This window comes from Taudactylus pleione, unplaced genomic scaffold, assembly GCF_031769625.1.
Source record: "Taudactylus pleione unplaced genomic scaffold, aTauple2 ptg000976l, whole genome shotgun sequence".
In the NCBI taxonomy this organism is placed as follows: domain Eukaryota; kingdom Metazoa; phylum Chordata; class Amphibia; order Anura; family Myobatrachidae; genus Taudactylus; species Taudactylus pleione.
The window spans coordinates 503447-520792 of NW_028285377.1; the positions used below are offsets into that span (position 1 = coordinate 503447).

Sequence of the window (17346 nt, forward strand, 5' to 3'; positions counted from 1 at the left end):
TCACTCTATTACATTGGCTACACTCTCCACCTATTACATTGGCTACACTCTCCACCTATTACATTGGCTACACTCTCACATGTTCTAAACTCTCACCCTATTACATTGGCTACACTCTCACCCTATTACATTGGTACACTCTCATGTGCTAAACTCTCACCCTATTACATTGGCTACACTCTCACCCTATTACATTGGCTACACTCTCCACCTATTACATTGGCTACACTCTCACATGTCCTAAACTCTCACCCTATTACATTGGCTAAATTCTCAAATTTTCTAAACTCTGACCATATTACATTGGCTACACTCTCACCCTATTACATTGGCTACACTCTCCACCTATTACATTGGCTACACTCTCACATGTTCTAAACTCTCACCCTATTACATTGGCTGCACTCTCACCCTATTAAATTGGTTACACTCTCACCCTATTACATTGGATACACTCTCACATGTTGTAAACTCTCACCTTATTACATTGGCTGCACTCTCATGTGCTAAACTCTCACCCTATTACATTGTCTACACTCTCACCCTATTACATTGGCTAAAAGCTCACCCTATTACATTGGCTACACTCATGTGCTAAACTCTCACCCTATTACATTGGCTACACTCTCACCCTATTACATTGGCTACACTCTCACCCTATTACATTGGCTACACTCATGTGCTAAACTCTCACCCTATTACATTGGCTACACTCTCACCCTATTACATTGGCTACACTCTCACCCTATTATTACATTGGCTACACTCATGTGCTAAACTCTCACTCTATTACATTGGCTACACTCTCATCCTATTACATTGGCTACACTCTCCACCTATTACATTGGCTATACTCTCACATGTTCTAAACTCTCACCCTATTACATTGGCTAGACTCTCATGTGCTAAACTCTCACCCTATTACATTGGCTACACTCTCACCCTATTACATTGGCTACACTCTCCACCTATTACATTGGCAACACTCACACATGTTCTAAACTCTCACCCTATTACATTGGCTACACTCTCACATGTTCTAAACTCTCACCCTATTACATTTGCTAAACTCTCACCCTATTACATTGGCTACACTCTCACCCTATTACATTGGCTACACTCACATGTGCTAAACTCTCATGTTCTAAACTCTCACCCTATTACATTTGCTAAACTCTCACCCTATTACATTGGCTACACTCTCACCCTATTACATTGGCTACACTCACATGTTCTAAACTCTCACCCTATTACATTGGCTACACTCACATGTTCTAAACTCTCACCCTATTACATTGGCTACACTCTCATGTTCTAAACTCTCACCCTATTACATTTGCTAAACTCTCACCCTATTACATTGGCTACACTCTCACCCTATTACATTGGCTACACTCACATGTTCTAAACTCTCACCCTATTACATTGGCTACACTCTCATGTGCTAAACTCTCACCCTATTACAATGGCTACACTCTCACACTATTACATTGGCTACACTCTCACCCTATTACAATGGCTACACTCTCACCCTATTACATTGGCTACACTCTCACCCTATTACATTGGCTACACTCTCACCCTATTACATTGGCTACACTCTCATGTGCTAAACTCTCACCCTATTACATTGGCTACACTCTCATGTGCTAAACTCTCACCCTATTACATTGGCTACACTCATGTGCTAAACTCTCACCCTATTACATTGGCTACACTCATGTGCTAAACTCTCACTCTATTACATTGGCTACACTCATGTGCTAAACTCTCACCCTATTACATTGGCTACACTCATGTGCTAAACTCTCACTCTATTACATTGGCTACACTCTCCACCTATTACATTGGCTACACTCTCCACCTATTACATTGGCTACACTCTCACATGTTCTAAACTCTCACCCTATTACATTGGCTACACTCTCACCCTATTACATTGGCTACACTCTCACCCTATTACATTGGCTACACTCTCATGTGCTAAACTCTCACCCTATTACATTGGCTACACTCTCACCCTATTACATTGGCTACACTCTCACCCTATTACATTGGCTACACTCTCATGTGCTAAACTCTCACCCTATTACATTGGCTACACTCTCATGTGCTAAACTCTCACCCTATTACATTGGCTACACTCATGTGCTAAACTCTCACCCTATTACATTGGCTACACTCTCACCCTATTACATTGGCTACACTCTCACCCTATTACATTGGCTACACTCTCACCCTATTACATTGGCTACACTCTCATGTGCTAAACTCTCACCCTATTACATTGTCTACACTCTCACCCTATTACATTGGCTAAAAGCTCACCCTATTACATTGGCTACACTCATGTGCTAAACTCTCACCCTATTACATTGGCTACACTCTCACCCTATTACATTGGCTACACTCATGTGCTAAACTCTCACCCTATTACATTGGCTACACTCTCACCCTATTACATTGGCTACACTCATGTGCTAAACTCTCACCCTATTACATTGGCTACACTCTCACCCTATTACATTGGCTACACTCTCACCCTATTACATTGGCTACACTCTCATGTGCTAAACTCTCACCCTATTACATTGGCTACACTCTCACCCTATTACATTGGCTACACTCTCACCCTATTACATTGGCTACACTCTCATGTGCTAAACTCTCACCCTATTACATTGGCTACACTCTCATGTGCTAAACTCTCACCCTATTACATTGGCTACACTCATGTGCTAAACTCTCACCCTATTACATTGGCTACACTCTCACCCTATTACATTGGCTACACTCTCACCCTATTACATTGGCTACACTCTCACCCTATTACATTGGCTACACTCTCATGTGCTAAACTCTCACCCTATTACATTGTCTACACTCTCACCCTATTACATTGGCTAAAAGCTCACCCTATTACATTGGCTACACTCATGTGCTAAACTCTCACCCTATTACATTGGCTACACTCTCACCCTATTACATTGGCTACACTCTCACCCTATTACATTGGCTACACTCATGTGCTAAACTCTCACCCTATTACATTGGCTACACTCTCACCCTATTACATTGGCTACACTCTCACCCTATTATTACATTGGCTACACTCATGTGCTAAACTCTCACTCTATTACATTGGCTACACTCTCATCCTATTACATTGGCTACACTCTCCACCTATTACATTGGCTATACTCTCACATGTTCTAAACTCTCACCCTATTACATTGGCTAGACTCTCATGTGCTAAACTCTCACCCTATTACATTGGCTACACTCTCACCCTATTACATTGGCTACACTCTCCACCTATTACATTGGCAACACTCACACATGTTCTAAACTCTCACCCTATTACATTGGCTACACTCACATGTTCTAAACTCTCACCCTATTACATTTGCTAAACTCTCACCCTATTACATTGGCTACACTCTCACCCTATTACATTGGCTACACTCACATGTGCTAAACTCTCACCCTATTACATTTGCTAAACTCTCATGTTCTAAACTCTCACCCTATTACATTTGCTAAACTCTCACCCTATTACATTGGCTACACTCTCACCCTATTACATTGGCTACACTCACATGTTCTAAACTCTCACCCTATTACATTGGCTACACTCACATGTTCTAAACTCTCACCCTATTACATTGGCTACACTCTCATGTTCTAAACTCTCACCCTATTACATTTGCTAAACTCTCACCCTATTACATTGGCTACACTCTCACCCTATTACATTGGCTACACTCACATGTTCTAAACTCTCACCCTATTACATTGGCTACACTCTCATGTGCTAAACTCTCACCCTATTACAATGGCTACACTCTCACACTATTACATTGGCTACACTCTCACCCTATTACAATGGCTACACTCTCACCCTATTACATTGGCTACACTCTCACCCTATTACATTGGCTACACTCTCATGTGCTAAACTCTCACCCTATTACATTGGCTACACTCTCATGTGCTAAACTCTCACCCTATTACATTGGCTACACTCATGTGCTAAACTCTCACCCTATTACATTGGCTACACTCATGTGCTAAACTCTCACTCTATTACATTGGCTACACTCATGTGCTAAACTCTCACCCTATTACATTGGCTACACTCATGTGCTAAACTCTCACTCTATTACATTGGCTACACTCTCCACCTATTACATTGGCTACACTCTCCACCTATTACATTGGCTACACTCTCACATGTTCTAAACTCTCACCCTATTACATTGGCTACACTCTCATGTGCTAAACTCTCACCCTATTACATTGGCTACACTCTCACATGTTCTAAACTCTCACCCTATTACATTGGCGACACTCTCACCCTATTACATTGGCTACACTCTCATGTGCTAAACTCTCACCCTATTACATTGGCTACACTCTCATGTGCTAAACTCTCACCCTATTACATTGGCTACACTCATGTGCTAAACTCTCACCCTATTAAATTGGCTACACTCTCACATGTTCTAAACTCTCACCCTATTACATTGGCGACACTCTCACCCTATTACATTGGCGACACTCTCACCCTATTACATTGGCTACACTCTCACCCTATTACATTGGCTACACTCTCACCCTATTACATTGGCCCCAGAATTTCAGTATTCCCTTTTTTTACCGTTTCCCAATTCTTTATTTTGCGGCTTTCCTGGTAAGAGGCGGCTGTGTCATGGTAATAAATTACAGCACAGGGACAGATATATAACGTTATTGGAGTTGATGGTTTTGCTCATGGACAAATTTACGTGGCCTGTTTGCGTTCCACATCAAAAGTAAATCTTTTCGTGTTGCGCAGTGGCGGATGCAGGAGGAGGGGTGGGGCCCATCATGGCTATCGCTCCCCCACCAAGTCACACACATTTTTCCGGCTTACAGTGTGCGCTCCCCCAGCAGTTCAGGACGGGAGGACGGAAGCAACAGCAGGTTTGGAGATCCCCGGACTAATGCTGCACGCACACCGTCACATCCGTCATACGCTTCACGCACACCGTCACATCCGTCATACGCTGCACGCACACCGTCACATCCGTCATACGCTGCACGCACACCGTCACATCCGTCACACGCTGCACGCACACCATCACATACGTCATACGCTGCACGCACACCATCACATACGTCATATGTCAGGGAGTCAGGGAGATTGCTGCTATGTTAGGGAGACGGGGAGATTGCCGCTATGTCAGGGAGACGGGGAGATTGCCGCTATGTCAGGGAGACGGGGAGATTGCCGCTATGTCAGGGAGACGGAGAGATTGCCGCTATGTCAGGGAGACGGAGAGATTGCCGCTATGTCAGAGAGATGGGGAGATTGCCGCTATGCCAGAGAGACGGGGAGCTTGCTGCTATGTCAGGGAGATTGCCGCTATATCAGGGAGTCAGGGAGATCGCCACTATGTCAGGGAGTCAGGGAGATCTCTGCTATGTCAGGGAATCAGGGAGATCTCTGCTATGTCGGGGAGATCTCTGCTATGTCAGGGAGTCAGGGAGATCTCTGCTGAGTCAGGATCTCTGCTATGTCAGGGAGTCAGGGAGATCTCTGCTATGTCAGGGAGTCAGGGAGATCTCTGCTATGTCAGGGAGTCAGGGAGATCTCTGCTATGTCAGGGAGTCAGGGAGATCTCTGCTATGTCAGGGAGTCAGGGAGATCTCTGCTATGTCAGGGAGTCAGGGAGATCTCTGCTATGTCAGGGAGCCTCTCAGACATTGAGGGAGAGTCGGTAAGTATGAGTTTTGCTTATATGTTGCTGACTGATCAGTCTTTCTGTCGATATAAACCGAGCGCCACCATTTGTATGATGACATCATTGAGATTGGAAATGTGTCACATAATCACCTCATCTTATTATCATACGGGGATTAGCTCTTATACAATGTTACCTTCATCTTCCTCCTCTGGAATGAAATCAAAGCGAATGGGAATGTCCGTATCACGCGCTGCCCCCATGAGGGAAAGGCAAATGATCTCCCCATTGGGGCTCATTATTAGGCTGCCTACAGAACTCCCCTTACAGCACTCTGCAAAAGAAGAAGTATGTAATAGATAGATCACCACATTACCGTCAGGCAGCACAGATGTGGGCACCAGAAATACATACATACATACATACACAGTACATACATACATACACAGTACATACATACACACACACACAGTACATACATACACATACATACACACACAGTACATACGCACAGTACAAACATAGACACACATACAGTACATACATACACAGTACATACATACACACACAGTACATACATACAGTACAAACATACACACACACAGTACATACATACATACATACACAGTACATACATACACACACAGTACATACATACACACACACACAGTACATACACACATACATACATACATAGTACATACGCACAGTACAAACAGACACACATACAGTACATACATACAGTACAAACATACACACATACAGTACATACATACAGTACAAACACACATACAGTACATACACACACATACACACACAATCAATAATTTTACACGGTTTAACATGCGATATATTTTCTAGGTTCCGGATACCTGTCTGCTCTGTACTGACCCCTCATCCGTATCCAGCCGGCCAAGTGGGTGTTGCTGACCCTCAGTTGCATTTATTGAGGTTAGTAAATCTCCCTTGTAGATAGAGTAAGCTATTCTCGCTGCCAATGGCTATCTCACTGTATGCATGAGTGTAAATCATTGTCCTGCTTCATCTTTGCCGATCGTGCGCCATGTGATTACCCGCAGCAGCATACGCTACGGCGCGCACTGCGCATTCCTATGTGACTGTATGTATAGGTGTAATTATAGCTATAGCTGTCTATGTGACTGTATGTATAGGTGTAATTATAGCTATAGCTGTCCATGTGACTATGTATAGGTGTAATTATAGCTATAGCTGTCCATGTGACTGTATGTATAGGTGTAATTATAGCTATAGGTGTCCATGTGACTGTATGTATAGGTGTAATTATAGCTATAGCTGTCCATGTGACTGTATGTATAGGTGTAATTATAGCTAAAGGTGTCTATGTGACTGTATGTATAGGTGTAATTATAGCTATAGCTGTCTATGTGACTGTATGTATAGGTGTAATTATAGCTATAGCTGTCCATGTGACTATGTATAGGTGTAATTATAGCTATAGCTGTCCATGTGACTGTATGTATAGGTGAAATTATAGCTATAGGTGTCTATGTGACTGTATGTATAGGTGTAATTATAGCTATATCTGTCCATGTGACTGTATGTATAGGTGTAATTATAGCTATAGCTGTCTATGTGACTGTATGTATAGGTGTAATTATAGCTATAGCTGTCTATGTGACTGTATGTATAGGTGTAATTATAGCTATAGCTGTCTATGTGACTGTATGTATAGGTGTAATTATAGCTATAGCTGTCTATGTGACTGTATGTATAGGTGTAATTATAGCTATAGGTGTCCATGTGACTGTATGTATAGGTGTAATTATAGCTATAGCTGTCTATGTGACTGTATGTATAGGTATAATTATAGCTATAGGTGTCTATATGACTGTATGTATAGGTGTAATTATAGCTATAGCTGTCTATGTGACTATGTATAGGTGTAATTATAGCTATAGGTGTCTATATGACTGTATGTATAGGTGTAATTATAGCTATAGGTGTCTATGTGACTGTATGTATAGGTGTAATTATAGCTATAGCTGTCTATGTGACTGTATGTATAGGTGTAATTATAGCTATAGGTGTCTATGTGACTGTATGTATAGGTGTAATTATAGCTATAGCTGTCCATGTGACTGTATGTATAGGTGTAATTATAGCTATAGCTGTCCATGTGACTGTATGTATAGGTGTAATTATAGCTATAGGTGTCCATGTGACTGTATGTATAGGTGTAATTATAGCTATAGCTGTCCATGTGACTGTATGTATAGGTGTAATTATAGCTATAGCTGTCTATGTGACTGTATGTATAGGTGTAATTATAGCTATAGCTGTCCATGTGACTGTATGTATAGGTGTAATTATAGCTATAGCTGTCCATGTGACTGTATGTATAGGTGTAATTATAGCTATAGCTGTCTATGTGACTGTATGTATAGGTGTAATTATAGCTATAGCTGTCCATGTGACTGTATGTATAGGTGTAATTATAGCTATAGCTGTCCATGTGACTATGTATAGGTGTAATTATAGCTATAGCTGTCTATGTGACTGTATGTATAGGTATAATTATAGCTATAGCTATCCATGTGACTGTATGTATAGGTGTAATTATAGCTATAGGTGTCCATGTGACTGTATGTATAGGTGTAATTATAGCTATAGCTGTCCATGTGACTATGTATAGGTGTAATTATAGCTATAGCTGTCTATGTGACTATGTATAGGTGTAATTATAGCTATAGGTGTCCATGTGACAGTATGTATAGGTGTAATTATAGCTATAGCTGTCCATGTGACTGTATGTATAGGTGTAATTATAGCTATAGCTGTCCATGTGACTATGTATAGGTGTAATTATAGCTATAGCTGTCTATGTGACTGTATGTATAGGTGTAATTATAGCTATAGCTGTCTATGTGACTGTATGTATAGGTGTAATTATAGCTATAGGTGTCCATGTGACTGTATGTATAGGTGTAATTATAGCTATAGGTGTCCATGTGACTGTATGTATAGGTGTAATTATAGCTATAGGTGTCCATGTGACTATGTATAGGTGTAATTATAGCTATACGTGTCCATGTGACTGTATGTATAGGTGTAATTATAGCTATAGGTGTCCATGTGACTATGTATAGGTGTAATTATAGCTATAGCTGTCTATGTGACTGTATGCATAGGTGTAGTTATAGCTATAGCTGTCTATGTGACTGTATGTATAGGTGTAATTATAGCTATAGCTGTCCATGTGACTGTATGTATAGGTGTAATTATAGCTATAGGTGTCCATGTGACTGTATGTATAGGTGTAATTATAGCTGTCCATGTGACTGTATGTATAGGTGTAATTATAGCTATAGCTGTCCATGTGACTGTATGTATAGGTGTAATTATAGCTATAGCTGTCTATGTGACTGTATGTATAGGTGTAATTATAGCTATAGCTGTCCATGTGACTGTATGTATAGGTGTAATTATAGCTATAGCTGTCTACATGACTATGTATAGGTGTAATTATAGCTATAGCTGTCTATGTGACTGTATGTATAGGTGTAATTATAGCTATAGGTGTCCATGTGACTGTATGTATAGGTGTAATTATAGCTATAGGTGTCCATGTGACTGTATGTATAGGTGTAATTATAGCTATAGCTGTCTATGTGACTGTATGTATAGGTGTAATCATAGCTATAGCTGTCCATGTGACTGTATGTATAGGTGTAATTATAGCTATAGCTGTCCATGTGACTGTATGTATAGGTGTAATTATAGCTATAGGTGTCTATGTGACTGTATGTATAGGTGTAATTATAGCTATAGGTGTCTATGTGACTGTATGTATAGGTGTAATTATAGCTATAGGTGTCCATGTGACTGTATGTATAGGTGTAATTATAGCTATAGTTGTCCATGTGACTGTATGTATAGGTGTAATTATAGCTATAGGTGTCCATGTGACTGTATGTATAGGTGTAATTATAGCTATAGCTGTCTATGTGACTGTATAGGTGTAATTATAGCTATAGGTGTCTATGTGACTGTATGTATAGGTGTAATTATAGCTATAGCTGTCCATGTGACTGTATGTATAGGTGTAATTATAGCTATATCTGTCCATGTGACTGTATGTATAGGTATAATTATAGCTATAGGTGTCTATGTGACTGTATGTATAGGTGTAATTATAGCTATATCTGTCCATGTGACTGTATGTATAGGTGTAATTATAGCTATAGGTGTCCATGTGACTGTATGTATAGGTATAATTATAGCTATAGCTGTCCATGTGACTGTATGTATAGGTGTAATTATAGCTATAGGTGTCCATGTGACTGTATGTATAGGTGTAATTATAGCTATAGGTGTCCATGTGACTGTATGTATAGGTGTAATTATAGCTATAGGTGTCCATGTGACTGTATGTATAGGTGTAATTATTAGGGGTGTGCACCGGCCACTTTTCGTGTTTTGTGTTTTGGTTTTGGATCTGGATCTTTCTTCGTGTTTTGGATCTGGATTGGTTTTGCCAAAACCACCCTTCCGTGTTTTGGGTTCTGGGTTTTGTGTTTTGGATCTGTATTTTTTTGAAAAAAAAGCATAAAAACAGCTAAAATCACAGAATTTGTAGGTTTTTCTGCTCCTATGCTATTATTAACCTCAATAACCTTAATTTCCACTCATTTCCAGTCTATTCTGAACACCTCACACCTCACAATAGTGTTTTTATGTCCAAAAGGTTGCTCCGAGGTAGCTGGATGACTATGCTAAGCGACACGAGTGGGCGGCACAAACACGTGACCCATCTAGGCATGATACTGCAGTGGCAGACAGGATGGCAGTTAGAAAAACTAGGCCCCAAACTGTACATAATGCAAAGAAAAAAAAGAAATGCAAGATGGAATTGTCCTTGGGCCCTCCCACCCACCCTTATGTTGTATAAACAGGACATGCACACTTTAACAAATCAATCATTTCAGCGCCAGGGTCTGCCACACAACTGTGGCTGAAATGATTGGTTCGTTTGGGCCCCCACAAAACAAGCTGGCAATTAATGTGTCCCTGCACAAACTGGCTCTACGGAGGCAAGATGTCATCCTCATCCTCCTCATCCACCGATTCCTCACCCTCTTCAGTGTGTACATCCTCATCCTCACAAAGTATTAACTCGTCCCCACTTGAATCCACCACCACAGGTCCCTCTGTACCTTCTGGAGGCTGGTCTCCCTGGAAGAGCTGATAATTCATTTTGATGAACATCATCTTCTCCACATTCTGTGGAAGCAACCTCCTACGCCTTTCGCTGACAAGGTTCCCGGCTGCACTAAACACTCTTTCGGAGTACACACTGGAGGGGGGGCAACTCAGGTAAAATAGAGCCAGTTTGTACAGGGGCCTCCAAATTGCCTCTTTTTCCTGCCAGTACAGGTATGGACTGTCTGACATGCCTACTTGGATGCTGTCACCGATGTAATCCTCCACCATTCTGTCAATGGTGACAGTATCATATGCAGTGACAGTAGACATGTCAGAAATTGTTGCCAGGTCCTTCAGTCCGGACCAGATGTCCAAACTTGGTCCTGCCTGCCCTGCATCACCGCCAGCGGGTTGCTTAGGATACCTAAGTTTTTTCCTGGCAGCCCCAGTTGCGGGAGAAAATGAAGAAGGAGCCGTTGACGTGTCACGTTCCGCTTCAGCTGACAGTGTGTTCACCAGCAGGTCTTTGCACCTCTGCAGGCTTGTGTCGGCCGGAAAGAGAGACACCACATAGGCTTTAAACCTAGGATCGAGCACGGTGGCCAAAATGTAGTGGTCTGATTTCAACAGATTGACCACCCTGGAATCCTGGCAAAGCGAATGAAGGGCTTCATCCACAAGTCCCACATGCCGAGCGGAATCGCTCCGTCTTAGCTCCTCCAAAAGCCTGATGAGGGGAATGACCTGACTCAAGCTGGCAGTGTCTGAACTGACTTCACGTGTGGCAAGTTCGAAGGGCTGGAGAACCTTGCACAACACGGAAATCATTCTCCACTGCGCTTGAGTCAGGTGCATACCCCCTCCTTTGCCTATGTCATAGGTGGATGTATAGGCTTGTATGGCCTTTTGCTGCTCCTCCATCCTCTGAAGCATATAGAGGGTTGAGTTCCACCGCGTCACAACCTCTTGCTTCAGGTGATGGCGGGGCAGGTTCAAGAGTGTTTGCTGGTGCTCCAGTCTTCGGCACGCAGTCGCTGAATGGCGAAAGTGGCCAGAAATTTTTCGGGCCACCCAAAGCGTCTCCTGCACGCCCCTGTCGCTTTTCAGAAAATTCTGCACCACCAAGTTTATTGTGTGAGCAAAACATGGGACGTGCTGGAATTTGCCCAGATGTAATGCCCGCACAATATTGGTGGCGTTGTCAGATATCACAAATCCCCAGGAGAGTCTAAGTGGGGTAAGCCACTGGGCGATGATTTCCCTCAGTTTCTCTAAGAGGTTGTCGGCGGTGTGCCTCTTACTGAAACCGGTGATACACAGCGTAGCCTGCCTTGTAACGAGCTGGCGTTTCTGAGATGCTGCTACTGGTGACGCTGCTGCTGTTGCTGCGTAAGGTGATACATCTACCCAGTGGGCTGTCACAGTCATATAGTCCTTAGTCTGCCCTGTTCCACTTGTCCGTGGTTAAGTGGACATTGGGTACAACGGCATTTTTCAGGACACGGAGGACACTTTTTCTGACGTTTCTGTACAGTCTCGGTATCGCCTGCCTAGTGAAGTGGAATCTAGACGGGATTTGGAACCGGGGACACACTACCTCCATCAATTGTCTAAATCCCACTGCACTAATGGCGGATACCGGACGCACGTCTAACACCAACATAGCAGTCAAGGCCTCAGTTATACGTTTTGCTTCAGGATTACTGCTGTCGTACTTCATCCTCCTCGCTAAGGACTGTTGGAGGGTCAATTGTTTAGTAAAAGTAGTGGTGTTCCTACTTCCTCTCTGGGATGATGAACGACTCCCAGCAGCAGCAACAGCAGCAGCGGCAGCAGTAGGCGTAGCAATGCAGGATCCTCCAGAGGAATCCCGGATAGGAGAGTCAGTCATGCCAGTGACATGGCCTGCAGGACTACTTCCGATCCTGACTAAGGAGGAAATTGACGAGGAGGGAGTTGACGGTGTGGTTTGCAGGCACTTGGATACAACAGGACAACGGGATTTAGGTGTCCCTGGACTGCTTACGGTCTTAGCCAAAGTTTCTGAACTTGACAGTAACTTTTTATGAATGCGCTGCAGGTGCCGTATAAGGGAGGATGTTCCTAGGTGGTTGACGTCCCTACCCCTACTTATTTCACCTTTACATATGGCAAGACAGTTGTTGTCCGGATTTGGATAGAAATATTGCCAGACCAAAGAGGTGGAATGTTTGGTCTTCTGCCCAGGCATGACCGTGATGGGCTTTTTCATCCCACGGACAACAACTGTCTCCCCCGGAGCCTGATTTAAACAAACCACATCACCATCAGAATCCTCCTCGCCAACTTCCTCCTCAGCGCCAGCTACACCAGTATCCTCATCCTGTTGTACTTCAACAGTGACATCTTCAATTTGCATATCAGCAAGTGGACTGTGGGTGCTCCTTTCAGCACTTGCAGGGGGCGTGCAAATGGTGGAAAGAGCCACCTCTTCCCGTCCAGTGCTGGGAAGGTCAGGCATCGCAACCACCACCACACTTGGACTCTCCTTGGGGATTTGTGATATCTTCTTAGAAAGCACAGTTCTTCGCTGTGCTTTTGCCAGCTTAACTCTTGATTTTTTTAGTGGGAGGAGGGCTTCCATCGTCATGTGAAGCTGAACCACTAGTCATGAACATACTAGGGATTGACCTTAGCCGTTCCTTGCCACTCCGTGTCGTAAATGGCATATTGGCAAGTTTACGTTTCTCTTCAGCTGATTTAAATGTCTTTTTCAAGGTCATTTTCCTGAACTTTGCCATTTGGGATTGTATGTGCCCTCTACTATGACATTGGGCATCGGCCTTGGCAGACGACGTTGATGGCATGTTATTGTCTATGTCATGACTAGTGGCAGCAGCTTCAGCACTAGGAGGAAGTGGTTCTTGATCTTTCTCTATTTTATTTTTATCGGAGAAAGTTTGGTCCTCCATTTATGTTATATCAATTTGATATATACGTGCGGCTAAACACAGAAAATAATTTTTTTTTTGGTTTGGACTGGAGTGTACTTTCGGGGGTTACAGCACCCTTAACGGTCAAGCCAGCCGGCCCTTTACTTATGACACAGGCGCACGCTTGGCACTACTTTGTTGATGCACGTGCGGCTACTGCGCACACAATTCACAAACACAGAAAATATATTATTTTTTTAGCACTTGGGGGGAGCACCCCTGATGGACAGTGCACCCCCTGGACAACACTACAGCACCCCTTTAGGACTGGGACACTGCACAGGACTTTGGAGTGGACACAGCCCCTATGGAGAACTGACTGCACAACACAGTCCAGCCAGCCCCTATGGACTTTGAAGTAGTGGACACAGCCCCTATGAACAACAGCAGCACAGCACAACACAGCCAGCCCCTATGGACTTTGAAGTAGTGGACAACAGCAGCACTACACTACACTACACTACACAGCCCTAACTCCCACCCTCCCTCTTCACTGTCCACAGCCGAGTGAGAAAATGGCGCCGACGCAGGTACCTTATATAGGATCCAAAACCCGCGAGACTCGGAAGGCGAGATGATGACGTTTTGCCTCGATTTCAGATCCGAGTCAGGCGGGAAAAGTCGAGCCTGACTCGGATCGGACTCGGATCGGGGGGGCTCGGGGGGGTTCGGATTTCAGAAATCCGAACCCGCTCACCCCTAATAATTATAGCTATAGCTGTCTATGTGACTGTATGTATAGGTATAATTATAGCTATAGCTGTCTATGTGACTGTATGTATAGGTGTAATTATAGCTGTAACTGTCTATATGACTGTATGTATAGGTGTAATTATAGCTATAGCTGTCCATGTGACTGTATGTATAGGTGTAATTATAGCTATAGGTGTCCATGTGACTGTATGTATAGGTATAATTATAGCTATAGGTGTCTATGTGACTGTATGTATAGGTGTAATTATAGCTGTAACTGTCTATATGACTGTATGTATAGGTGTAATTATAGCTATAGCTGTCTATGTGACTGTATGTATAGGTGTAATTATAGCTATAGCTGTCTATGTGACTATGTATAGGTGTAATTATAGCTATATCTGTCCATGTGACTGTATGTATAGGTGTAATTATAGCTATAGCTGTCTATGTGACTATGTATAGGTGTAATTATAGCTATAGCTATCCATGTGACTATGTATAGGTGTAATTATAGCTATAGCTGTCTAGGTGACTGTATGTATAGGTGTAATTATAGCTATAGCTATCCATGTGACTATGTATAGGTGTAATTATAGCTATAGCTGTCTATGTGACTGTATGTATAGGTGTAATTATAGCTATATCTGTCCATGTGACTGTATGCATAGGTGTAATTATAGCTATAGGTGTCTATGTGACTATGTATAGGTGTAATTATAGCTATAGCTGTCTATGTGACTGTATATATAGGTGTAATTCTAGCTATAGGTGTCCATGTGACTGTATGTATAGGTGTAATTATAGCTATAGCTGTCTATGTGACTGTATATGTAATTATAGCTATAGCTGTCTATGTGACTGTATGTGTAATTATAGCTATAGGTGTCCATGTGACTATGTATAGGTGTAATTATAGCTATAGCTGTCTATGTGACTGTATGTATAGGTGTAATTATAGCTATAGGTGTCTATATGACTGTATGTATAGGTGTAATTATAGCTATAGCTGTCCATGTGACTGTATGTATAGGTGTAATTATAGCTATAGGTGTCCATGTGACTGTATGTATAGGTGTAATTATAGCTATAGGTGTCCATGTGACTATGTATAGGTGTAATTATAGCTATATCTGTCCATGTGACTGTATGTATAGGTGTAATTATAGCTATAGGTGTCCATGTGACTGTATGTATAGGTGTAATTATAGCTATAGGTGTCCATGTGACTGTATGTATAGGTGTAATTATAGCTATAGCTGTCCATGTGACTGTATGTATAGGTGTAATTATAGCTATATCTGTCCATGTGACTGTATGTATAGGTGTAATTATAGCTATAGCTGTCCATGTGACTGTATGTATAGGTGTAATTATAGCTATAGGTGTCCATGTGACTATGTATAGGTGTAATTATAGCTATAGCTGTCCATGTGACTGTATGTATAGGTGTAATTATAGCTATAGCTGTCCATGTGACTGTATGTATAGGTGTAATTATAGCTATAGCTGTCCATGTGACTGTATGTATAACAAGAGATATGGTAAGAACTTACCTTTGTTATCTCTGTTTCTACGAAGTCCATAGGGTCCACAGGGTTGACCTTGGGGTATAGCTGGATCTGGATCCACGGGCACCACGCAGTTAAAGCTTTGCTGCTCCCAGGATGCACTTGGGTCCGTTCTCCTCTATACCCCGCCCCGGCCACAGGCACCTCAGTTGGTAAGCAGCTAAGGCCGGAGGAGGAGACTAAACAGAGAGAAGGAAGACTGGAACACACAAGAAACCATACTCACAGAAATGGGAGACGGAAAACCGGTGACCAGCCACACAGCCCATTTGAAGCCAGGTGCCCTGTGGACCCTATGGACTTCGTAGAAACAGAGATAACAAAGGTAAGTTCTTACCATATCTCTTGTTTTCTACTTCAGGGTCCATAGGGGGTCCACAGGGTTGACCTTGGGGATGTCCCAAAGCAGTTCAACTAAGGGCGGGGACGCTCCTGTGCTGAAAGGAGTACCCGGCGCCCAAAGGATGCATCCTGAGAGGCGAAGGTGTCAAACGCATAAAACCTCAAAAACGTCTGAATTGAAGACCAAGTAGCCGCCTTACACAGCTGAACAGCGGAGGCGCCACGTCTAGCAGCCCAAGAGGGACCCACAGAACGAGTGGAATGAGCCTTAACAGAGGCTGGCACAGGTAAACCCTCCTGCGCATAAGCCTCACAAATAACTGAACGAAGCCAACGGGCTAACGTTTGCTTGTTGGCAGGCCAACCCCTCTTGTGAAAACCGAAGAGGACAAACAAAGAATCCGACTTCCTAACCGAAGCAGTCCGGTCCACATAGATTCTAAGTGCCCGGACCACATCCAAGGAAGCCTCACCAGCAGAAAGATCAGGTGACTGAAAAGCTGGCACAACAAGTTCCTGATTAATGTGGAACTTTGAAACCACTTTGGGCAAAAACTCAGGACGCATGCGGAGCACTGCCCTGTCCTGGTGAAAAATCAGAAAAGGAGGGCGACAGGAAAGCGCCCCCAATTCTGAAACCCTCCTGGCCGAAGCAATTGCCAGAAGAAAAATGGTCTTAAACGTCAGCCACTTGAGCTCCACCGACTCAAGCGGCTCAAAAGGAGGACCCTGCAAGACCCTCAGTACCACCGTCAAGTCCCACGGAGCCACCGGAGGCACGAAGGGAGGCTGGATCCTGAGAACACCTTGGAAAAAGGTGTAAACATCTGGCAGTGTAGCAATCCGTCGCTGAAACCA

The 17346-nt window shown here is 43.1% G+C and overlaps 1 protein-coding gene across 3 annotated transcripts in view; it reads right to left on the reverse strand.

Moving 5' to 3' along the window:
• KIAA2012 (KIAA2012 ortholog) overlaps window positions 1–17346 on the reverse strand; it is a 287207-nt gene that overhangs the window by 171655 nt on the left and 98206 nt on the right. For all 3 annotated transcript variants that reach the window (XM_088460713.1, XM_088460714.1, XM_088460715.1), the window contains one exon: window positions 5923–6060. In XM_088460713.1, the coding sequence (XP_088316839.1) occupies window positions 5923–6060 (138 nt within the window). The remainder of the gene's footprint in view (window positions 1–5922; window positions 6061–17346) is intronic.